Source organism: Mus caroli, unplaced genomic scaffold, assembly GCF_978045245.1.
Source record: "Mus caroli unplaced genomic scaffold, Mus_caroli_1 scaffold_12, whole genome shotgun sequence".
NCBI lineage: Eukaryota > Metazoa > Chordata > Mammalia > Rodentia > Muridae > Mus > Mus caroli.
This window is the reverse complement of record NW_028227267.1, coordinates 55,317,658-55,343,727: the sequence shown is the minus strand read 5'-3', so window position 1 is coordinate 55,343,727 and position 26,070 is coordinate 55,317,658. Positions and strand designations below refer to the sequence as shown.

Below are 26,070 nucleotides of genomic sequence, written 5' to 3'. Positions count from 1 at the left end.
CTAATGTGTGCTCTCTCTAGTTTCCTTTTGGAGGCACTCATAGCTATGAGTTTTCCTCTTAGAAATGCTTTCATTGCGTCCCATAAGTTTGGGTATGTTGTGGCTTCATTTTCATTGAACTCTAAAAAGTCCTTAATTTCTTTCTTTATTCCTTCCTTGACCAAGGTATCATTGAGAAGAGTGTTGTTCAGTTTCCACGTGAAGGTTGGCTTTCTATTATTTATTTTGTTATTGAAGATCAGCCTTAGTCCATGGTGATCTGATAGGATGCATGGGACAATTTCAATATTTTTATATCTGTTGAGGCCTGCTTTGTGACCAATTATGTGGTCAATTTTGGAGAAGGTACCATGAGGTGCTGAGAAGAAGGTATATCCTTTCGTTTTAGGATAGAATGTTCTGTAGATATCTGCCAGATCCATTTGATTCATAATTTCTGTTAGTTTCACTGTGTCCCTGTTTAGTTTCTGTTTCCATGATCTGTCCATTGGTGAAAGTGGTGTGTTGAAGTCTCCCACTATTATTGTATGAGGTGCAATGTGTGCTTTGATCTAATATTCTTATCTGAACCTACTTCCTCCTCTGAGTCCAGTAACAAATGCCAAATTCCTAGAAGCAGCACCAAAAGCTGTCAGCAACACAGCATACAAAACTTAAGGTTCCAGTGAAGAGATCAGCTCAGGGCCTTTGTAAAGTTCCACCAGGCAATCTTCCCCCTGGAAGAGAGAGGTCATAGAGCAGGTAGTCGCCCCTCCCCTCCAGAAGGGGGGGGGCGACCGGCGACCATTGGCCACCTGCAGAGACCAATCAGTTTAAAGGGCACACTTGTTCTTCCAATCATATTGTGCCTAGTTGCTGATGCTCTATTCTGCCCCTGGAAACTGTATAAAAACTAAAAGTGAGTGATGAGAAGGTGACCCCAATGGCTATTACAAGCAGTTCTTATACTTTTTAGAGGCCCAGGTTGCATCAGGAAGGTTACAGTTCAAACTTATTGGCTAAGCATATTGACCTTTAAATCTATTGGCTAACAAGCATGACAACCCATTTGAACTCTGCTTGGGAGTTTCCAGAGGCTCAGGTGACTCTCTAATATGGCAATCCTTAAAATCACCAAGAAAAAGACAGATAGCCAAAGTTGAACAATAGCTCCCACCTACATGTAGTCTAGGAGATTTCCAGTCTAAACATAAACACATACATGTAATGAAAATTAAAGGATGGGTCTGCCTCCCTGTGGCAGTTCTGTTCTGGGAGGGCAGTGTTCTTGCTTGTTAAAATGGACACAATACCTTCTTTGATGACTCGGTTATGTCCTCCCTTATGAGACAGTGATTGTGGGAGGAGACCTTTCTTTTCCTTTCCTTTTTTCTTTCTGAGACAGGGTTTCTCTGTGTGGCCCTTGCTGTCCTGGAACTCACGTGGTAGACTAGCCTGGCCTTGAACTCAGAGATCCACCTGCCTCTGCCTATCAAGTACAGGAATTAAAAGGCGTGAGCCACCTCTGCATGAACCTTTCTTTCTTATTCCATTGGCCATCAGTACAATAGGAAGTAGACATGCTAGTCATGAATCAATGTGCTGCATTAACAAATTTAGAAACATGTTCTATGAGGAGGTGCTTTCTTACCAGATAATCCTCCTTTATTTGTTAAAACTCTATCAAATCATTTTATTACAGGGTTGATATCTGAATTACATTCTTACATGTAAAATAAAGAATGGTATCTATCTATCTATCTATCTATCTACCTACCTATCTATCTATCTTTTGATCTATCTATTTATTTAATAGAAAATAGTTTAATGGGGTTTAAAGTTCCAGAGGGTTAGAGACCATGACCTTCATGGCAGGGAGCATGGCAGCAGGCAGGCAGGCAGGCAGGCATGGCACTGGAATACATCTGATCCATAAACACCAGGCAGAGTGAGTGAGCTATGGGTTGGCATAGGACTTTTAAAACTTCAGAGCCTGCTTCCCAGTCACACATTATCTCCAAAAAAGGACAGACCTCCTAGTCCTTCCCAAACAATTACATCACTTGGGAAATAATATTCAAACATGAGGGGATGAAGGCCATTCTCATTCAAACCAGCACATTTCATTTCTTGCCTCTTCCCATAGGCATGTGACCACATCTTAATGCAAAATGTATTTACATCAACTAAAGTCCCCATATTCATTTGGTCTCAATGGTGAAGTCCAAAGTCTGTTCTGAGACTCAAGGCAATATTCTAACTATAACCCCATACAAAATCAAAGAGCAGATTATATACTTCCAGCACGGAATATACATTACTATTTAAATGGGAGGAAAAAGCATATAGTGATGAAGTACAGGACCAAAGCAAGGCTGAAAACCAGCAGGGAAAAGTTCAAATTCTGTAACTCCATGCCTGAGGTGAAAGGGCTTGGATGGCTCTGTGCTCCCAGCTTTGATGACTGCAACACACAACTCCCCTTGTGCAGACTCCACATCCTGTGTGCAGCAGTCTTTGGCAGATACCCTCAGCTCTGGCATCTCCAACATCTTGGGGTTCTCCAACCCAATCCAAGCTCTATAGTCATGGTTTCACAAAATGGTCCCTCGGGGCCTCAGTGCAGAGACTCCCCTGCTACATGGCAGGGCTCAGTGGCTGTCCTTAAAAATGGAGGAAGATTCCACAACTCCTTTATTGAATATTCTTCATGAATCCAAAGCTAGAACTAGGTTGCCAATGCTGTTAATTTCTGCTCCCTGCTTGGGACAGTACTGGATCCCTTCAATCACATTGCAAAAGCTTTGATTTGTTCTTGCTTCCTAGGAACAGGTAATTCCTTAGGCCTTTTCACTTCACAAGTTGCAGGATTAACTGAATGGAAACCAACCCTGAGGGAAACCCTGAACACAACACTATTTCATTTCTCTTCCTCTCTTTTAGCAAAGGCCTTAACTCTTAACACTCAATTTCCTGGTTCAGGTGGAGGATATTCCAGCTAGAATCAGTAAGAGCCTAACACTCACTCATAACCTTCCCACCCCACAGACATCCCTTTCTTTGTCTCTCTGCTAGGCACAGGGCACCCCAGCCAGAATAGGTAAGAGCCCTGCCTGTGGAATACTGTCACACCAATGATTCAGAGCTGAAAGACTATACCCCTACCTACTTCCTTCCCACTCCTGCTGCCATGTTTCCAACAGGTGGACATCTTCTGCTCAGGTGTAGGCCACACCATTCAGAAGAACAGAGATTCCCCTGCTGGTCCAAAGCTCATGTTAGCTATCAGAAATCCAGCCCCCGGCCCCCAACACTGATGGAGACTCCCTGCTGGATCAGGGGTCACACTGGCTGCCAGAGATACAGACCACAGAGACCAGAAGACCAAAGGAGAAACAGAAACTAAGGAACAAAACATCTATTCAAAAAAACCGAATACAGATATTGGCACCTAGACCTATATCCATCTCAAACCCAGATGTCTATATGCCAGGGCAATATGGCACCACCAGAGCCCAGCTATCCTAATACAGCACCGTGGCATAGTCCCACACAGGTGAAACACACGGACTTAAAGCCAACTTTAAAAATATGGTAGTGGTCCTTAAAGTGGTCCTTAAAAATGAATAAATCTCTTAAAGAAATCCAGGAAAACACGAGGAAGCTGTGGGAAGAAATGAACAAATGACTTAAAGAGAGCCAAGATAAAAAAACCAAATAGATGAAGGAAATGAATAAAATACTCACTGAAAACTCAAATATAAGCAATAAAGAGAACACAAACTGAGGGAATCCCAAAGATGGAAAACCCTAGGTGTGTGAACAAGCACTACAGACACAGCATCACCAACAGAATACAAGGGACGAGAATCTTAAGCATAGGAGATATGATAGAAGAAATTGATACATTGGTCAAAGAAAATGTTAAATCTAAAAAGTTCCTGGCATAAAACATCCAGGAAATCTGGGTCACTCTGAAAAGACCAAACCTAAGAATAATAGGAATAGGAGAAGTAGGTTTCAGCTCAAAGGCCCCCCCCAAAAAAATTTTCAAAGAAAAAAAACGCATAGGGGAAAAATTTCCTAATCTAAAGGAGATGCCTATAAAGGTACACGTTTACAGAACATCAAATATATTGGACCAGAAAAGAAAGTACCCCATATATGTAATTATCAAAATACTAAACATACAGAACAAAGAAAGAATATTAAAATTTGCAAGAAAAATAATGGCCAAGTAACAAATAAAGGCAGACCTATTAGAATAACACCTGAATTCTCAAGATGGACTCTAAAAGCCAGTAGGGCCTGGACAAATGTCTTGTGGACTCTAAGGTTCCACAGAATAGAATGGATAAGACTGAGTATAGATGGGGTAGGGGATTGTATTGGGGAAGAATACTGGGACAGACAACAGAATTAGGAGGCATTTAGGGGCAGAGGTAGGAATCTAGTGCAGTGGAAACTCCCAGGAATCTAAGAGGATGACCCTAGCTAGCTAAGATTCCTAGTAATGGGGGATATGGAATTTGATCCAGCTATCTCCTATAACCAGGCAAATCTTCCAGTGGAGACAACTGGGATACCAATTAGCCACAAAATCTTTATCTACAATTTGTCCTGTCTACAAGATGTGTTGGGGTTAAGGTGGTATAGAAATTCTGGGAGTGGCCAACCGATGAGATCCATAGCCAAACACTAGGTGGAACTTGGGGAATCCTGCAGAAGAGGGGGAGGAAGGGTTGTAGGAGCCAGAGGGGTCAAGGACCCCCCCCCCAAAAAAAATCCACAGAAATAACTAGCCTGGGCCATAGGGGCTCACAGAGACTGAACTGCTAACCAAGGGAGCCTGCATGGGACTGACATAGGCCCTTCACACTTGTTACAGTTGTGTAGCTTGGTCTTTTTATGAGACTCCTAAAGTGGGAGTAGGGGCTGGGCTGTCTCTTACTTTCTTTCCTGCTTCTGGGACCCTTTTCCTCCCAATGAGTTACTTCATCCAGCCTTAATACGAGGGGAGGTATTCCGACATTACTACACCTTGATATTTGGTTACTATCCCTGAAAGGCTTGCCCTTTTCTGAAGAGAAACAGAGGAGGAGTGGATGGAAGAGCGAGTTGAGGTGTGTAGGACTGAGAGGAGAGGAGGGTGGAGAAATTGTAGTGGTGACATAATATAAAAGAGAAGAGTAAAAAAAAATAATTTCCAGGTGCTCCTTTTTCCTCAAATTCTACATGTTGTGTTTTTTTCCTCACCCCATTTGTTCTTTTTCACTGTAGACCTGCATAAGAGTAAACAATCACAACATCAATATGAGGATGTCTTGGAATCTCCTCTACCAAAGAAATGAGTCCAAAGCTCTTCAGTTCAGTCTCAGGCAGAATCTCAGGACAAGGGCCGATAGCAGCCACATTCCTTGCTAAAATATCACAAGAATGGTCTCTAGTCTAGTTGTGAATGTTGTTTTTCCCCCTGAAAACTCTTGAGCTGGGGCTCTAGAGCCCACAGTGCTCTCAGCAAGAGTGTCTTCTGAGAGCTTCAGAGGATGGTCTATGAAGCCCTAATTACAGTGTTTAACCTCTTTACCAGCCTAAATTTCTAAAATCTTCCCATTGTTTCCATCACGGTCTGGCCTGATAGCAATACCAGTACTTCCTGATACTACATTTGTCTTAGTTACTATCGAGAGACACCATGACTAAAGCAAGCTAGTGAAGAGAGTTTTTAATGGGCTTACTCCAGAGATTGAGCCCATGACCATCATGGTGGGTAGCATGGCAAGCAGGCAAGGTGCTGGAGCAGTAGCCAAGAGCAGTGGCTAAGAGCTTCCATCTGATCCACAGATGTGATGCAGAGAGAGGTGTGCTTTAAAGGGGGGGGGGCAAACAAAACAAAACAAACCAAAAACCAAAAACACAAAACAAACTCTAGTCATTCTTTGTACAACTACATGATATGAAAACCCTTTTAAAAGGCATGTAACCTGACTTCCACACATTTCTCCAGTTCCTAATTCTAGAGTTGCTGCCCCAAGACCCAGGCACATGGACCTAGCCCATGTGTCTGACCACTCTCCATCAATGCAATGAAAGCCATATCCAATGGCAGAGACTCATGTGACAGCCCTGATGCTCAGTGCCATTTGCCATGGTCACTCTTACACCTAGAGCCCATTTCTCTGGGGGCGGGGTGAGCCTGGGGTGCTGGAGCAGAGGGAGGGTCTGTGCACTTCACAATGGGCATTCTGTCATGGAATGAGGTGAGAGCTGACCTATGACATAACTGCCACATCAGGTCTGGCCTAGCTCAGTCAGTAACTGCCATCAGTAAAGTAAGAGCTCTTCAGGGTCTGGGATGATGAGAAGGAAGCGGCCAAGGATTTTGGGAAGTCTACGCAATCCTGTTCCCCCTAAGGATCTTTCTCTGCCCTCTGATCAACCAAAAAGCATTCATTTCTTTGCACCTCAGACTCCCACGCCTCAGCCTACCTTTCGTACCAACCCTCTTTTCGTTTTCTACCCTACTTCCTTCCCTGCCCTGAGGAACACTTCCTACTTCCCCACCTTAATGATTGCTATGCCCAGTTCCTCCTGTGTAAACAAACTTTCCTCTAAGCAGCCCCCTTATTTCGAGACCCCTTCCTTCCTGTCTACCCTCATGACTACCTCTTCTCCAAGAGCACTGCTGGATAGTTGCCTAGTTCCTCTTTCCCATCTGGAGACTAGCTACTTTCAGCCAGAGGAGGTAAGTCAAAAACCTCAAACAAGAAATCCTTGCAGTTGGTTCACTTCAGAAATGCCAAAGGCTGTTTTCCTAGCAGCCCAGCATGGTGAACACGGAGGAGGCAGGATGATGGAGCCAGCAGCAGATAGCCTGGATCTCATCTCCCCTGATTTCTCTTACTGAATCTGGCTGCAACTGAGAAACAGTCTAGAGGCTTTCGCTAAATGGGATCCCAGGGAAACCACTTCCTCAGCTATCGGAGAGCCTTTTCTGAATGTCTTTCAGCAAATCCTTCAGGAACTGAACAAGAGTTCTCTAGACCCAGAGCTTGGAATTGGAGGAAGCAGATGTGACCTCACATCCTTGGTAAGTGGGGCTTAGCACCAGGAAGATCAGCATCACTACAGGTGACAGCTAAGTGGACCGGGAGCCAGTCTGGACAGAGTCAGGATTCTGGCTTCAGTTGTGGGTCTGGTCTTAAGCCATTTTATGATTCAGTTTCATTGGCATGAAAGGGAGATACTGTGGAGTATGTCCTTTGCGCAGTGGCCAGGGATGTTGTGATAATTGCTAGCAACTGTTCAGGACATCAGTAGATGTTTAGACTTCTTCACAAGAGAGATGAGGAAAAGACAGGGAATGAAGGAGTCAGTATTCAATTAGAGCACGTCACACACACACACACACACACACACACACACACACACACTCTACAGAGAAAAGCACTACTGTCTCGTGAGTTAATTATACAGCAACTTTCAAGTAGAATGGACATTTTGTAGTTACAATGTATTGTGTTGTCTCAAGAGGAGTATAGTGCTATGTGAGGGTATATCTGGATTATAAATCCTGAGCAACCAGCAGAAAGTTTACAATGGAGTCATAATTTGAAAAAAAAAAGGAAAAAAGGCTTCATATGAAATACATATGTAAATCTGCAAAACAGTGTGTGTTGAGAAGACAATAACATATCACAGAAACAACCAACAGTAAACAGCACCAGATAAGGCAGATGATGATCCAAAAATTATATATCATATTAACTTCACCAGCTACGATGACTGAAATGGTCTCTGGGAACAACAACAACAACAACAAACCCCAAAAAACCAACAACAACAAAACCCACTTATTTGTTGTCTTTGAGAAGACTGGATTGAATAAAGATACGTTTGTGTTTAAAATAAAAGACTGGTGTGCCTTCTGAGGAGCCTGATCTCCTGCCCAGGTCTGTGGATTGATAGGAAGCAAGATGCATGTCTTCTATAATTGACACATGTCACAAGTGTTGTAAATGCTATGAGAGGCCTTAGGAAGACATGTTCATGAGCCTCTGACTCTTCCTAGTTCCTGCTTCAGGAAAGCTCCCCCAGGTCCCAACAAGTTGCTTCTGTTCTGTGCCTTGGCCCTGCTATCTGAAGGGAGATAACCATGCTATCACAGGAGCACACGCTAATGTTACAGTTCTACTTCTTTTATTTGATACCTCCCCTGATCACTCTTAGACTCCACTTGGGGGCCTCTAGCCTGGTTGCTGAAGTTGATACATAGGACCAAGAGGCAGACATTGGTTTTTCAGTTTCTTTCAGTCACAGTGGGACATGAGGTATCTGGGAGATGACTGCCACAGCAGGTCTCGAACATGCAAAGTCCCTCTCTGTTTTTACTGAAGAGAAAGGTTCAGAGTGTCTTCTGACAAGATGACAAAATGGCTTCCCAGCATTTTCCTTATGAAACCTAATTCCCGACTCCCATTCTTTCTGCCAGTGCTTGTTCCTCCTGTGTTACCCACATCCTGTCAGCTCTAGCCTTTAGCCTGCTCCCCAGCCCAATCTGTCCTTTCTGTTTTCTTTCCTGTTCCCCCCTCTGATCCACACTTTCCCCCATTATCCCACCTTATCTCTATTCTGGGCTCTTCCTCTTTTCCAGACTTTTCTCTGAGCACCGTGTTCACCTTGTCCCTTCACTATTGGACCCAAGTTCTAGCATTTCAGTTCAATAGTTCCCTACTCTCTTTCCCCAGTGCAAAGCCAGCTGTGCTCTGTCAGTCCTGATGAGCCAATCTTCCTCCATGGAAGGAGCCACCTGCCACACCTGCAGTTTAGCAGTGTCAGGGCTGTGCTTCCCATACAGACTGACCTGGTGTCCATGGGAATAAGGAAGACACAGCCAGCATGCTCCTGGAGCAACACTGTATCCATTTTCCTCATTGGCCTCTTCTCAGTATCTGAACATACCTAGAAAATACCCTAGATATATGAGTGGAACCAGTGCCCCTAAAGATTTTACAGCTAACAATCAGGGTAATAACCTAGCTTTTCCCTGATGAACTGAGAGACCTAGAACTGGTCATGAATCTCATTCACTGTTTCTTCAGGTACCGGGGAATCTGCAGCCGGGGACAGAGACTGGAAATCATGAAGTGGAAGATGCTCAATCCCTGGATGATCTTGATGCCTTCACTCAGGAAACACTGGCAAGTACAGGTGCAATGGAGATGCTGCCTAAAAAGACAGGGCAGGACAGGGTCCATTCTTGCTAGGGTTTGAATGTGGACTCAGTTTCACACTTGTTTATCTTGGTTTGTCTGGCAAGCTCAGCAATCCAGGTATAACTGGAGACTTTATGGTAGTCTGGACCTGGTTAGGAGGGGCAAATCAGTGATCTTGGTGATTACTCTTCAGGGTGCCTGTCACACTGAAAGGCCTCAAGAAATGTAGGCTTGTGGATTTAGTTCGACATGACTAACATGGGTTTATATAGAGATGAAATTGGAAATACAAATAATAACTAGATCTGTTTGAAAACTATCTCAGGACAGAATGAGTTGTCATTCGTCAAGAACGCAAGTTTTACCAAATAACATTTCAGGATGGAGAAAGCAGAGGGTAAGATAAAACCTCACCCCATTCGCATGTCAGGAAACTCAGACCTCTCACACTACTTTCTCTCTCACAGATAATAATCTGATGTGCACAGGCAGAGGCTGCCCTGTGGTCGGGCTGCCACTTGGATCTGCCAGGACATTCCATAGCAAGTTCATCAAGACAAAGAAGCACAGGTGTGGCTGTCCTGGCCAGGAACACAGCTCAGCCACTTCTGCTGCACATTTGAGACCAGAGGCTGTGCTTGTTCAAGCTACCTACCTATGGCCAACAAATTCCACTTGCTTGTTTATCATTGTAAACCTGGAGACAATGCCGCTAGCTAGCATTGTCAGCAAATAGGACTCCTATAAACATTAGGTTCAGGAGCTCGAGACCTTTAAGAAGTAATCTGGAATTCCAGAGTGATGTGGTTGTGACCAGCAGAGACTTGCTTGTCCCCCATGTGAGATTCTTTGCCCTGGGAGGATCTTAGGCTCTTTAGTACAGGGAAAGAGAAAGTCAGACTCGATGGAAAGCTTTGCCTCATATCAACTTTCAACATTTGAAGAATACTTGTCCTTTACATTAATTGCACAATATAGATTCTCTAAAGCTTGTTTATGAGGCTTGTTTTCTTTAGTTTAACTCTTGGTGATACTCAATAGACTCAATTTTTAACTAAATATCTATTAAGATCATATCTGCCATATATATATATATAATATATATAATGCATATATATATATATATATATTATATATATATAATGCTTTTCCAGGACCTAGTGGTGCAGGCAAGCATGAGGAATAGCTCAGTGGCCTGGGACTCTACTTGGTTTGGGCTGTGCACACAATCCTCTTCCAATAATGCACTTGGTACCTGAGACCTTTACCAGCATGTACTATGTGGGCAGATTCCATTCGGACCCATGGAATAAGTTCCTCCTCTCCTTAAAGACCAACAAAATTGAACAGTTTCAGTCATATATAATTCTGCTACATATTCCTTCAAAGGTAGGAGAGATAATGTAGCTTGTACTGGGTTTGGTTGTATGTATGCATAGTAAGGCAAACTGTAATCTCAAGTGAAATTTTAGGAAAAGTCCCTATTCTAGTTTCATTTCTTTTACTATGATAAAATACCCCCAATGAAAGCAACTGAAGGGAGATAAGGTTTATTTGACTTAATAACCCAGGTCAAAAATCCATCATTATGGAAAACCAGAGCAGAAACTGAAAGCAGCCATTCACAACCAACATCATACAGTCAAAAGCAGAGAGAATGTATTTCTACATGTTTGTCTCTTATACAGGACAGGATCTAAACCCAGGGAATGATATGGTACCATCTACTGTTATGATGACTCTTAGCACACAAAATTAGTGTGATCAAGACAATTAATTCCCTACATAAATGTCACCGGACAAACCTAATCTAGGTAATCTCTTGGGCGGTTCTAAGTTGTATTATTAATGATTAAAACCAACCCTCACTCCTATCAACTTGACACATAAACCCATCACTTTAAACCATAACCCTCTACTCCTCATCTTTAACTCTTCTGTTATAATCTGATAAAATACAGTCCAACTTTAAAAGCCCCAGAGTCTTTAGAAATTTAAATTACTTAAAAAGTCCAAAGTATGCCAACTGTGAGCTCCTATAAAATAAAAATGAAGTTTCATACTTCCAGCATATACAATGGTATAGAGTAAAAAAAATCCCACTCCAAAATAGAAGAATTGGGACATCGCAAGGAACAATCAGATCAAAATGAAACCAAAATCATCAGGACCCACACCAAGTCCTTAAAACTCACATCCACCAACTGATGATCTTAATGTGGTCTTCTGGGTCCCATCCCTCCAGCTCTGCTACCTGCAGCACACACAGCATCTCTTCTAGGCTTAAGCTCACTTCGTATCTCTATCTTCTTGTAGCCTATGTTCTATGGTCCTGGTTCATGCATCAAAAAAATAGTGATTAACTCGAAGTCACTGATAATGCATTGCTGTAGCATCAAGGGAAGAAATAAAAGAACTTCATTTCCCTTGGAGTCATTAACCAAAAACAAGCCCAGATTTGAATTTTCCACTTCATGCCCTGTGTCTTCTGTCTGTTGTATAAGCTGTGCCTGCCTGAAGGCTATCTTATGAATCTGTCCTTGTGTCACTGTATGTCTATGTGCATCAGTCTGTCTGTTGTATGACTGTATGTATGACTGTATGTATGACTGTATGTTCTTAACAAAGGGCTTCCCTCTATTGACTGAACAGAAAATATCACGTAGTGGGAGGGAATAGGAATACTTCACAGAAATCTTTAACAGATTTAAAAAAAAATATTTATTTACTTATTATATGTAAGTACACTGTAGCTGTCTTCAAACAACCCAGGAGAGGCCATCAGATCTCATTTTATTTATTTATTTATTTATTTATTTATTTATTTATTTATTTATTTATTTTGGTTTCTTTTTTATGAGACAGAGTTTCTCTGTGTAGCCCTGGCTGTCCTGGAACTCACTCTGTAGACCAGGCTGGCCTCGAACTCAGTTTGAGTGCCTGCCTTTGCCTCCCGAGTGCTGGGATTAAAGGCGTGTGCCACCACACCCGGCTTGGCATCAGATCTCATTACAGATGGTTGTGAACCACCATGTGGTTGCTAGGATTTGAACTCAGGACCTTTGGAAGGGCAATCAGTGCTCTTAACTGCTGAGCCATCTCTCCAGCTCCCCCTCTAACAGATTTTTACGTGTGATTAAGTGGCTGGCTTCAACTGATCCCAACTGACCAGACAACAAATACCACTGTTTATCAGTCAATATCCATAAATGGATGATTTCAACCTTAAAGCTAGATTTTATAGGGTTTCCTTCAACCTCTGTGTTTGCTGCTTTAAGCAAATGATACACATGCATTGTCCTGGGTCAGAGCATGGAAGAGTTAAGATTGCAGCTATGTCTTAGCTTAGATTGTAAAAGTTGATCACATGGGACATCTCAGGCAAGTAAAGTTGACTGTTACATTGTTCTCTCTCTCTCTCTTTTTTAATTTTTAATATTTTTTATTACGTATTTTCCTCAATTACATTTCCAATGCTATCCCAAAAGTCCCCCATACCCTCCCCCCCACTTCCCTATCCACCCATTCCCAATTTTTTGGCCCTGGTGTTCCCCTGTACTGGGGCATATAAAGTTTGTATTTATGAAGGATACATTGTTCTCTTAAAGGCAGGTTAAACAGGCTGAATGAGTACATGGTACGACATCAGGCCTAAATGACTTCAACATGTACTATTAACTCTGGGTGTCAAATCCCTTAGACTGTAAGAGATTATTTTTATTTGAATGCATTGCCACAGTCCTAGAATCACAAATACCCTAGGGGCTCCATTTCAACAGTGTTTTCACACTGGTCTCTCAAGAACTCTCTGCAGGGACCCTAACCCTACAACCACGTTGTGTCTGGACTCAGCTGGTATCTTTGACGCCACCAGTCTCGCAACTTCACCACAGAACTAGTAATAGAATGCTTACCACACTGGCAAGTTCCGTTGCTAGCTTCTGCGAGCCCACCCTGTGGAAATACTCAGCTTCTGTCCCAGAAAAGGTATCACTTCAGTGGAACCTGATTTCTTTAACAAATACAGCCACTTTGCCAAGGACCAGCCTCAGGATGGAGAGGGGTTCTGAGTGAAAGTGTGTCTGGGAGTGGCAACAAACAAAGGACTCTCAGTCAAATCATGGATCCCAGCTGGTGGCCTATGTTCTGCTCCGGACAGCTTTCCAGGTCGCATTTTCTCTGTTCTGCTTTCTCTGGAGATCCCCAGACGGCTCTCTCTCTCTCTCTCTCTCTCTCTGTGTTCTGCTCCAGACAGTTCTCCAAGCAGTTCTCTCTTGCGATTCTAAAAAAATTGTCTGGATAGCTCATCTCTTGCAGATCGTAAGTCCAGTCATTTGCTCCAGGTAACCTTTTGATATCCTATGAATTGGCATCCTGTGACCCTAACACCTTGATTCTTAGGAGAAAAGAAGCACACATACACACTTTTTTTTTTTTTAACATTGCAAAAGAATTCAGAGATTTGCCTGCCTCCCTTAAGCACAGAGGATAAACCAGTTGAGTGGGGCTCCACCCTGAAATTATCATTTTTACCATGCGTGGTCCTAACTTTGCTCTGTCCCAGGCCTACCTTGAACTCAGGCATCTGCCTGCTCTTGTAAGCACAAACAAACAGGGGATCTCCCACAATTACCATTTCCTAAACCTCTTTATCTCTTTCCTTAGTATCTTCTGACAAGCTGGCTCATAGTATAGATGCTTTTGTTCTTTTAGATTCATGAAGTCCCTCATTTAATTCATACTGCACCCTTATATTTTGCATAGTTGAGAAATTATATATTTTTGAACTCATAGTTTTAGAGTTCTTTTCCTTAAGGGCTGTCCTTCAGTCCTTACCCAGTGTTTAATGTTTTGCTGAGACATTAGCCACACCTTCACCTCCCAGACTTGTGTGTACTCCGATTATCATGGAGTCATTAATGTTAACAGGGAGGACATGACTTGAATGAGGAATGTAAAAATATGAACAGTATTATGCAGCAAGCTTTATGCCCACAGTAGACATCTGTACTCATGGAGACACATACCTTGTTGGCCCTGTCCCAGGGGCAGGAACCATATCATTCCACCCCTACCAAGGCCGTGCCAGACCTGACACCACTTCTCAGCCCAATTAGAATGCACTCCTGACATGAAATTTTCTCTTATTTCAACCTCATTTAGCTTTTCAAAATACAGGTACAAAATAAGCCACTTTTTTTTTTGGATAAAATATCAAACAAATGGCCCCTATGCTAATTCTCCATGAAGTCTTTGTTACCTCTGAAATATTATGAGGTGGGCTTCCACTGTCCACATTTCTGTCAGAGTTCTTATGCTTCAAGCTCCCACTGGAGAGGATCATTATGCCAAATGCTCAACATTTAGCAATTTCTCTAGCCTGAAGTTTGAATCTCTTCCACAGTACTAGGAAAAACATGGTCAGGTTTTTCACAGTAATGGCTCTTTGTACATTAACACCCATTTCTGCCCTAATTATAGTCTGTTGCTGGGATAAAATATCCCAACAAAAAGCAGATGAGCAAGAAAGCATTTATTTGGCAAGTCAGTTACTGTTCATCATTGTAGGGAAGTCAAGACAGGAATTGGAAGCAAGTTAGTTAATCATAGCCATAGCCAAGAGCAAGGAGGCCATTCACTGTGGCATAGGCAATCTACCAGCAGCCATACCCCCACAGGAGAACAATTCTCCCTCCTTCCCTTCCTCCCCTCCCTCTGAGCCACCAAAAGCCAATAACTCCTCCACTAATGGTGAGGTCAAAAGGGCCCTTCACACATCCATGATGGAATTTTTACTGGTTTGATCTTGTAAAGGTCTACATAGGAACCAAAGCATCTATGAGTTAATGTGTTTAGAAGCTGGCATTCACAGCACTTAGTGCCTCTTACATTCTTTCTGGACCCTATCCCACAATGTTTCTTGTTCCTTGGATAGAGGGAATTAATTATAGATGATCCCAGATGATATTTCTTTTTTTTAAAAATTTTTAATATTTTTATTACATATTTTCCTCAATTATATTTCCAATGCTATCCCAAAAGTCCCCCATAGCACCCCCCACTTCCCTACCCACCCTTTCCCATTCTTTTGGCCCTGGCATTCCCCTATATTGGGGCATATAAAGTTTGCAAGTCCAATGGGCCTCTCTTTCCATTGATGGCCGACTAGGCCATCTTTCGATACATATGCAGCTAGAGACAAGAGCTCCGGGGTTCTGGTTAGTACATCATGTTGTTCCAACAATAGGGTTGCAGATCCCTTTAGCTCCTTGGGTACTTTCTCTAGCTTCTCCATTGGGAGCCCTGTGATACATCCAATAGCTGACTGTGAACATCCACTCCTGTGTTTGCTAGGCCCCGGCATCGTCTCACAAGAGACAGCTATATTTGGGTCCTTTCAGCAAAATCTTGCTAGTGTATGCAATGGTGTCAGCGTTTAGAAGCTGATTATGGGATGGATCCCTGGATACGGCAGTCTCTAAATGGTCCATCCTTTCATCAGAGCTACAAACTTTGTCTCTGTAACTCCTTCCATGGGTGTTTTGTTCCCAATTCTAAGAAGGGGCACAGTGTCCACACTTTGGTCTTCATTCTTCTTGAGTTTCATGCGTTTAGCAAATTGTATCTTATATCTTGGGTATCCTAAGTTTTGGGTTAATATCCACTTATTAGTGAATACATATTGTGTGAGTTCTTTTGTGATTGTGTTACTTCACTCAAGATGCTGCCCTCCAGGTCCATCCATTTGGCTAGGAATTTCATAAATTCATTCTTTTTAATAGCTGAGTAGTACTCCATTGTGTAAATGTACCATAATTTCTGTATCCATTCCTCTGTTGAGGGACATCTGGGTTCTTTCCAGCTTCTGGCTATTATAAATAGGGCTGCTATGAACACAGTGGAGCATGTGTCCTTTTTACCAGTTGGGACATCTTCTGGATATATGCCCAGGAGAGGTATTGCTGGATCCTCCGGTAGTACTATGTCCAATTTCCTGAGGAACCGCCAGACTGATTTCCAGAGTGGTTGTACAAGCTTGCAATCCCACCAACAATGGAGGAGTGTTCCTCTTTCTCCACATCCTCGCCAGCATCTGCTGTCACCTGAATTTTTGATCTTAGCCATTCTGACTGGAGTGAGGTGGAATCTCAGGGTTGTTTTGATTTGCATTTCCCTGATGATTAAGGATGTTGAACATTTTTTCAGGTGCTTCTCTGCCATTCGGTATTCCTCAGGTGAGAATTCTTTGTTCAGTTCTGAGCCCCATTTTTTAATGGGGTTATTTGACTTTCTGGAGTCCACCTTCTTGAGTTCTTTATATATATTGGATATTAGCCCCTTATCTGATTTAGGATAGGTGAAGATCCTTTCCCAATCTGTTGGTGTTTTTTTTGTCTTATTGATGGTGTCTTTAGCCTTGCAGAAGCTTTGCAGTTTCATGAGGTCCCACTTGTCAATTCTCGATCTTACAGCACAAGCCATTACTGTTCTATTCAGGAATTTTTCCCCTGTGCCCATATCTTCAAGGCTTTTCCCCACTTTCTCCTCTATAAGTTTCAGTGTCTCTGGTTTTATGTGTAGTTCCTTGATCCACTTAGACTTGACCTTAGTACAAGGAGATAGGAATGGATCGATTCGCATTCTTCTACATGTTAACAACCAGTTGTGCCAGCGCCATTTGTTGAAAATGCTGTCTTTCTTCCACTGGATGTTTTTAGCTCCCTTGTCGAAGATCAAGTGACCGTAGGTGTGTGGGTTCATTTCTGGGTCTTCAATTCTATTCCATTGGTCTATTTGTCTGTCACTATACCAGTACCATGCAGTTTTTATCACAATTGCTCTGTAGTAGAGCTTTAGGTCCGGCATGGTGATTCCACCAGAGGTTCTTTTATCCTTGAGAAGAGTTTTTGCTATCCTAGGTTTTTTGTTATTCCAGATGAATTTGCAGATTGCACTTTCTAATTCGTTGAAGAATTGAGTTGGAATTTTGATGGGGATTGCATTGAATCTGTAGATTGCTTTTGGCAAGATAGCCATTTTTACAATGTTGATCCTGCCAATCCATGAGCATGGGAGATCTTTCCATCTTCTGAGATCTTCTATAATTTCTTTCTTCACAGACTTGAAGTTTTTATTATACAGATCTTTCACTTCCTTAGTTAGAGTCACGCCAAGATATTTTATATTATTTGTGACTATTGAGAAGGGTGTTGTTTCCCTAATTTCTTTCTCAGCCTGTTTATTCTTTGTGTAGAGAAAGGCCATTGATTTGTTTGAGTTAATTTTATATCCAGCTACTTCACCGAAGCTGTTTTTCAGGCTTAGGAGTTCTCTGGTGGAATTTTTAGGGTCACTTATATATACTATCATATCATCTGCAAAGAGTGATATTTTGGCTTTATCTTTTCCAATTTGTATCCCTTTGATCTCCTTTTGTTGTCGAATTGCTCTGGCTAGGACTTCAAGTACAATGTTGAATAGGTATGGAGAAAGTGGACAGCCTTGTCTAGTCCCTGATTTTAGAGGGATTGCTTCAAGCTTCTCACCATTTACTTTGATGTTGGCTACTGGTTTGCTGTAGATTGCTTTTATCATGTTTAGGTATGGGCCTTGAATTCCTGATCTTTCCAAAACTTTTATCATGAATGGGTGTTGGATCTTGTCAAATGCTTTTTCTGCATCTAACTAGATGACCATGTGGTTTTTGTCTTTGAGTTTGTTTATATACTGGATTACGTTGATGGATTTCCGTATATTGAACCATCCCTGCATCCCTGGGATGAAACCTACTTGGTCAGGATGGATGATTGTTTTGATGTGTTCTTGGATTCGGTTAGCAAGAACTTTATTGAGGATTTTTGCATCAATATTCATAAGGGATATTGGTCTGAAGTTTTCTATCTTTGTTGGGTCTTTTTGTGGTTTAGGTATCAGAGTAATTGTGGCTTCATAGAATGAGTTGGGTAGAGTACCTTCTGTTTCTATTTTGTGGAATAGTTTGTGAAGAACAAAGAAGATTAGATCTTCTTTGAAGGTCTGATAGAACTCTGCACTAAACCCATCTGGTCCTGGGCTTTTTTTAGTTGGGAGACTATTAATGACTGCTTCTATTTCTTTGGGGGATATAGGGCTGTTTAGATCATTAACCTGATCTTGATTCAACTTTGGTACCTGGTATCTGTCTAGGAACTTCTCCATTAAATCCAGGTTCTCCAGTTTTGTTGAGTATAGCCTTTGGTAGAAGGATCTGATGGTGTTTTGGATGTCTTCAGGATCTGTTGTTATGACTCCTCTTTCATTTCTGATTTTGTTAATTAGGATGCTTTCCCTGTGCCCTCTAGTGAGTCTGGCTAAGGGTTTATCTATCTTGTTGACTTTCTCAAAGAACCAGCTCCTTGATTGGTTGATTCTTTGAATAGTTCTTCTTGTTTCCACTTGGTTGATTTTGCCCCTGAGTTTGATTATTTCCTGCCGTCTACTCCTCTTGGGTGAATTTGCTTCCTTTTGTTCTAGTGCTTTTAGGTATGTTGTCAAGCTGCTAATGTGTGCTCTCTCTAGTTTCCTTTTGGAGGCACTCAGAGCTATGAGTTTTCCTCTTAGAAATGCTTTCATTGCGTCCCATAAGTTTGGGTATGTTGTGGCTTCATTTTCATTGAACTCTAAAAAGTCCTTAATTTCTTTCTTTATTCCTTCCTTGACCAAGGTATCATTGAGAAGAGTGTTGTTCAGTTTCCACGTGAAGGTTGGCTTTCTATTATTTATTTTGTTATTGAAGATCAGCCTTAGTCCATGGTGATCTGATAGGATGCATGGGACAATTTCAATATTTTTGTATCTGTTGAGTCCTGTTTTGTGACCAATTATGTGGTCAATTTTGGAGAAAGTACCATGAGGTGCTGAGAAGAAGGTATATCCTTTTGTTTTAGGATAGAATGTTCTGTAGATATCTGCCAGATCCATTTGATTCATAACTTCTGTTAGTTTCACTGTGTCCCTGTTTAGTTTCTGTTTCCACGATCTGTCCCTTGGTGAAAGTGGTGTGTTGAAGTCTCCCACTATTATTGTATGAGGTGCAATGTGTGCTTTGAGATTTACTAAAGTTTCTTTAATGAATGTGGCTGCCTTTGTATTTGGAGCATAGATATTCAGGATTGATAGTTCCTCTTGGAGGATTTTACCTTTGATGAGTATGAAGTGTCCCTCCCTGTCTTTTTTAATGACTTTGGGTTGGAAGTCAATCTTATCAGATATTAGAATGGCTACTCCAGCTTGTTTCTTCATACCATTTGCTTGGAAAATTGTTTTCCAGCCTTTCATTCTGAGGTAGTGCCAGATGATATTTCACAGTTACTTATATGTAGTACTTTGTCCAACTATTAGTTTCTGCATCAGCCACTACCAATTGCAAAACTAGGTAACCACACACTACCTTCTCACAAATCTTTTTTTTTTAAATTAAGATTTATTTAATGTATATGAGCATTTTGTTGTTGATACACCAGAAGAGGGTATCAGGTTCAATTACAGATGGTTGTGAGCCACCATGTGGTTGCTGGGAATTGTTTATCTTTGGAAAAGCAGACAGAGCTCTTAACCACTGAGCCATCTCTCCAGCCCCAAGCAAGTACCAAGCAGTAGTCTAAGTCTTCGAGGAACTTGATTCTATAGGCCTTGACTCACTTGCGGTACTTCCTGGCCTATTCTATGGCTTTGTTTTCAACATCTTCCTTTTGCAATCTGTGTGTGCCTTTATTTCAACTCCTTGAATAACTGGCTGAGAACCTGGGAACATGCCACTTGGGCACTGATCGATAGTACACTAGATTCCTAACAAGATATGTGCATCAGTCACCTCTTAAAATAACTTATCCCTGAGAATCCTCTAACTATGCTCTCTCTTGAAGCTAGATAGCCCTCTATGTGGGACTCAGGGAGACTTAAATGAGTATGTATATCCCACTCTCCTTCAACTTCATTACACTTATGATGTCATGGAGCATCAGAGGGAAGAAATTGTGCATAAGCTTTTACCTATATTGAAAGATGTGGACTGAAATATCCATATTTCAGAAAACATTTAGTAAGAAAAGGAAATGTGAGGGTACAATTTAAACCAGGTCCAAATCCAGGCTGTCCCCACTTCCTAGCAGCTTTTGTCTGATCCTGTTTTTTTCTCTCCAGGGGAAACTGAAGTGACAGGACCTCAGGATTTCTAAATAACTTCAGGACCCAAAATAATGCCACTATCCACAAAGCTAAAATATGATATCTGGGAAAGACGGTCATCAGAAGCAGCATTTGTCCCATGTAGCCATTCCATGGATAAAATAAACAAAGTGGACATGGTTCACAGAAATGTTACATTTGCAGATAAATTAATAACCGAATCAATGTTACCTATGGATCTGTAAACAAGTTAAGAGAAAGGAAGTTATTTTATACTGACCCTGCAGTCATTACTAAAGGAAGAAGGTGTGCATAAGCTTTTACCTGTATTGAAGGGACATAATGTGTCAAATTTTTGAGGGAAAATTATGAAAAAAATAAAAGTGGAAATAGGAGAAACTGGTATTTTCGTTGGACAGTCCAACCTCCCTGAATAAGAGGCGGGATACAGGAGATGGCAAAGCCCAGCAAGAACAACGCTTTCCCTAGTCATTCACCTCATGTATCAACAGCAGGTCATATGTTAGTCTCAAGGCCACAGTGTAGGCCAAACTCAAGGGCAAAACACATCTTAAAGCACTGAAATTAGTAGAAAAGCTTCAGCTCTAAAACCATAGGAAGTTAAATTAGAAATCAGAAGTAAGAAATAAGTATCAATTTATTAGGTACAGATATGAAATCATACTTTTTTAAAAACAAAATTTGTGTGGATTTGTGTGCAACATAGTCATTCCATAGAGGAAAAGTAACATCATGTAATAGAGAAAAAAGGAAAATTATACTTTTATATTACAATCCAGGTACTAAAGAACCAATTAAATTGAAAGTAAACTGAAAGAAAACAAATTATAGTGGTAACAAATGAAGCCAGAAAAAAAAAAAAAAAAGAAGAAGAAGAAGATACTCAGGCAAGTTATGTGAAAAGATCAGTCATACCAACAGTTTTCAAGCTCATCTAAAAATATGGGGAAAAAGATACTTAAAAGTAAATGATTTTCCCATATATTAACATACATTAAATATTAAAACAAGCTATTCCAGAAATGACGAAATTAAGGAAAAATGACACTGTGTCAATGTGTGCATATTAAAATATAGCAATTATCTGGACAAGGGTATAACTTGCCAATCATGTGACTTCACAGGTATGGGCTAACATACTCTAACTGACTCTTCTCACTCATGAGTATAGGTTAACCTAATCTAGACAATGCCTTATACCTGTGCCCAGAAGCTTTGTATCATGGGGGCTTCCAGATCCTCTTGATTCAACAATACAAACTATCACAGATAACTTCCAACCATCATATAAAAAGGAAAAAATATTTTAATGGGCTAATGTGCAAATAGCTCATGGACTAGATAAAACCTCTGAGACTGAAGAAGTTACAAACAATTTCCAAGTCTGAAAGAATTTTAGGCAGAATTAGCAGGAAAAACCAGTAAAACAATAGCAGTAAACATTCAGAAAACTAGAAAACAACCTAGTGTATGTGTAGAACACCTGACAAAGGAGGGAATGAGCAAGACAGCTGAGGCGATAGTGGGTATGAATCCCTTCTAAACTAAGGCAGGGCCAGAGACAACAATGCCATGAAGATCAGAGGGTTGCAGGGAGGGTAAGCATCAGAAAGATCTATTAAATAATATTTAATAAGTAATTCTATTAGATAATGAGTAATCAAATGATAACTATTGCCTCATATAAAAATTTCACAAAAGTAATCACTAAGAAAATACTTGTGATTGGGTTGGGGTTGGGAGGTCACATGACCTGGAAGTGAGCGAGAATCTGCCTCTGGATCTAGGGTGAGAGCTCAGTGGCAAAGTGTCTGCTTCCAAAACATGAGCAGCGGAGTTCAGTTCCCAGCTCTGATGGACACACTGGGTGGGAGCAACAGTGTGTATGGATAATCCCAGCACTGGATGGACACAACAGGAAGATCATGGGTTTACCTGGAGCCAGACTAGCTAAACGTACTGTTAGAGGTTCAGTGAGAGACTCTGTCCCCAGTCTCAACATCCTCAGTCACAGGGAAGCGTACCAGCACTCACACAGGCACGCACACACGCACAAACAAACACATCCCAAAAGGAATGGCAAAATACCAAAGAGCTTGGGTAGGGGAGTGAATATGATTAGAACTTTTTGTACAAAACTCTCAAAGGACTAATAAGATTGTTAATCTTAAAAAAACATAGAAACATAAAAATTTGACCAAAAAAATAGACTAGTGAATACAGTTTAAAACATCATTGCTGATTCATCTCACCAAAAGCAATTCCCACCCATACTGGCCACAAAATCCTAGCAAGAATATAGTTTGTCTCCCAAGAAACAAGATGGAGTAGCCATTCTAATATTGAATAAAATTAACTTTCAATCAAATGTTATCAAGAAGGATAAGGAACCATACTTTATACTCATCAAAGGAAAAATCTACCAAGATGAACTCTCAATTCTGAACATCTATGCTCCAAACGCAAGGGCACCCACATTCATAAAAGAAACTTGACTAAAGCTCAAAGCACACATTGCACCTCACACAATACTAGTGGGAGACTTCAACACTTCACTCTCATCAATGGACAGATCGTGGAAAAACAAACTAAACAAAGATACAGTGAAACTAACAGAAGTTATGGACCAAATGGACTTAACAGATATCTATAGAACATTTCATCCTAAAACAAAAGAATATACCTTCTCAGCCCCTCATGGTGCCTTCTCCAAAATTGATCATATAATCGGTCACAAAACAAAAAGATTGAAATAATTCTATGCATCTTATCAGAACACCATAGTCTAAGGCTGGTCTTCAACAACAACAACAACAACAACAACAAAAACCCAGAAATCCTCAATACACATGGAAGCTGAACAATGCCCTACTCAATGATAACTTGGTCAAGGAAGAAGTATAGAAAGAAATTAAAGAATTTTTAAAATTTAATGAAAATGAAGGCACATCATACCCATACTTATAGGGCACAATGAAAGCAGTGGTAAGAGGAAAACTCATAGCTCTGAGTGCCTCCAAAAAGAAACAAGAGAAAGCATACACTATCAGTTTAACAGCATACCTGAAAGCTCGAGAACAAAAAGAAGCAAATACACCCAAGAGGAGTAGATGGCAGGAAGCAATCAAACTCATGGCTGAAACTAACCAAGTAGAAACCAAAAGAACTATACAAAGAATCAACAAAACCAGAAGCTGGTTCCTTGTGAAAATCAACAAGATAGATAAATCCTTAGCCAGACTAAAGGGCACAGAGACAGTATCCAAATTAACAAAATCAGAAAGGGAGATATAACAACAGAAACTGAGGAAATCCAAAAAATCATCAGATCCTACTACAAAAGCCTATACTCAACAAAACTGGAAAATCTGGATGAAGTGGACAATTTTCTAGGCAGATACTAAACACCAAAGTCAAATCAGGATCAGATGAACCATCTAAACAGTCCCATAACCCCTAAAGAAATAGAAGCAGTCATTAAAATCTCCCAACCAAAAAACCACCAGGACCAGATGGTTTTAGTGCAGAATTCTATCAGACCTTCAAGAAGATGTAATACTCTTCAAACTATTCCACAAAATAGAAACAGAAGGAACACCACCAATTCTTTCTATGAAGCCACAGTGACACTGACTCCAAAACCACACAAAGACCCTACAAAGAAAGAGAAGTTCAGACCAGTTCCCCTTATGAATATTACTCAATAAAATTCTCATAAACCAAATCTCACCACAATCAGGTAGGCTTTATCCCAGAGATGCAATATACAGAAATCCATCAATGTAATCCACTGCATAAACAATCTCAAAGGAAAAACAAAAAACAACCATGTAGTGGATAGCCCTGGGGCTAATTATATTTGATGTTAATTCCATTCTCCTGTGAGTGGTTGTGAACAAGGAATGAGTCAGCACTCAGGTGATTTCCTGTAAACCTGCTTTCCACCTTAATTTGTAAAGGAGAGCTGATGAATGGGTAGATAAAAGGGAAGGTGGAGTGGAAGGTGAGGGGGAGAGAAGAAGGAGAAAATGGAAGAGGGAGAGGACACAGAGGAGGAGGAAGGAGAAGAAAAGTGGTGCAGAAGCACATGGCCTGGAGAAACTGCAAGTTCTGGGGGGTCTCATAAGCTGTGGAAGATGTTAGTGTAGTGGTAGATCTGCCCAATCTAGGTGAATAGCATGTAATCATATTAATTGTGCTGTGTTTTCATTGCCAGGACATATTTGGGAAGAGATTTACTGCAACAACCACATGATCATTTCATTAGATGCTCAAAAAGCATTTGATAAAATTCAACAACTCTTCATGTTAAAAGTCTTGGAAAGATCAGGAATTCAAGGCCCATACCTAAACATAGTAAAAGCAATATACAGCAAACCAGTAGCCAACATCAAGCTAAATGGAGAGAAACTTGAAGCACTCCCACTAAAATCAGGGACCAGACAAGGCTGCCCACTCTCTCCCTATCTGTTCAATATAGTACTTGAAGTTCTAGCTAGAGCAATTAGACAGCAAAAGGATGTCAAAGGGATACAAATTGGAAAGGAAGAAGTCAAACTATCACTATTTGCAGATGATATGATCGTATACTTAAGTGACCCCACAAATTCCACCAGAGAGCTAAACCTGATAAACAACTTCAGCAAAGTGGCCGGATATAAAATTAACTCAAATCAGTAGCTTTCCTATACTCAAAGGATAAGCAGGCTGAGAAAGAAATTAGGAAACAGCACAGTCACAAACCATTTAAAGTATCTTGGTATGACTCTAACCAAACAAGTGAAAGATCTGTATGACAAGAACTTCAAGTCTCTGAAGAAAGAAATTGAAGATCTCAGAAGATCTCCCATGCTCATGGATTGGCAGGACTAATATAGTAAAAATGGCCATCTTGCTGAAAGCAATATACAGATTCAATGCAATCCCTAACAAAATTCCAACTCAATTCTTCACAGAGTTAGAGCAATGTGAAAATTCATCTGGAATAACAAAAAACCCAGAATAGCAAAAACTCTTCTCAACAATTAAAGAATCTCTGGGGGAATCAGCATCCCTGACCTCAACCTGTAGTACACAGCAATCATGATAAAAAATTCATGGTATTGGTACAGTGACAGGCAGGAAGATCAGTGGAATAAAATTGAAGACCTAGAAATGAACCCACACACCCACTTCTTTGACAAAGAAGATAAAACCATCCAGTGGAAAAAAGACAGCATTTTCAACAAATGGTGCTGGCTCAACTGGTGGTCAACATGTAGAAGAATGCAAATTGATCCATTCTTATTCCCTTCCATATCCATACCATATCCATTCTGTACAAAGCTCAAGTCCAAGTGGATCAAGGACCTCCACATAAAACTAGATACACTGAATCTCATAGAAGAGAAAAAGAGGGGAAAAATCTTGAACACATGGGCACAGAGGGAAAGTTCCTGAACAGAACACCAATGGCTTATGCTCTAAGATCAAGAATCGACAAATGGGACCTCATAAAATTCCAAAGATTCTGTAAGGTAAAAGACACTGTCAATAGGACAAAATGGCAACCAACAAATTGGGAAAAGATCTTTACCAATCCTACATCTGATAGAGGGCTAACATCCAATATATACAAAGAACTTAAGAAGTTAGACTCTAGAGAACCAAATAACCCTATTAAAAATTGGGGAACAGAGCTAAACAGAGA

At 40.9% G+C, this 26,070-nt stretch overlaps 1 protein-coding gene across 6 annotated transcripts; it reads left to right on the top strand.

The window, feature by feature from the left end:
- Positions 1-6,268: 6,268 nt before the first annotated feature.
- LOC110309479 (uncharacterized) lies at positions 6,269-20,555 on the top strand. Of its 6 annotated transcripts, none has more exons than XM_021182163.1 (5): positions 6,269-6,724; positions 6,989-7,069; positions 9,081-9,179; positions 9,520-9,591; positions 20,376-20,555. In XM_021182163.1, the coding sequence occupies exons 1-5, from the start codon at positions 6,335-6,337 to the stop codon at positions 20,388-20,390; spliced, it is 657 nt and encodes a 218-aa protein (XP_021037822.1). In that variant the 5' UTR covers positions 6,269-6,334; the 3' UTR covers positions 20,391-20,555. The 6 variants fall into 6 exon arrangements, with proteins under 6 accessions (XP_021037822.1, XP_085685107.1, XP_021037823.1 ...); XM_085828981.1 differs by having other exon boundaries at positions 9,081-9,189; XM_021182164.2 differs by lacking the exon at positions 20,376-20,555 and adding an exon at positions 9,662-10,105.
- Positions 20,556-26,070: the final 5,515 nt, after the last annotated feature.

Excerpts from the sequence above, each read along its gene's own strand:
- LOC110309479 (XM_021182163.1), top strand. The coding sequence starts at position 6,335 with ATGATGAGAAGGAAGCGGCCAAGGATTTTGGGAAGTCTACGCAATCCT. Across the intron at positions 6,725-6,988 it reads GCTACTTTCAGCCAGAGGAG|CAAATCCTTCAGGAACTGAA; the intron begins GTAAGTCAAAAA and ends AATGTCTTTCAG. Across the intron at positions 7,070-9,080 it reads GATGTGACCTCACATCCTTG|GTACCGGGGAATCTGCAGCC; the intron begins GTAAGTGGGGCT and ends CTGTTTCTTCAG.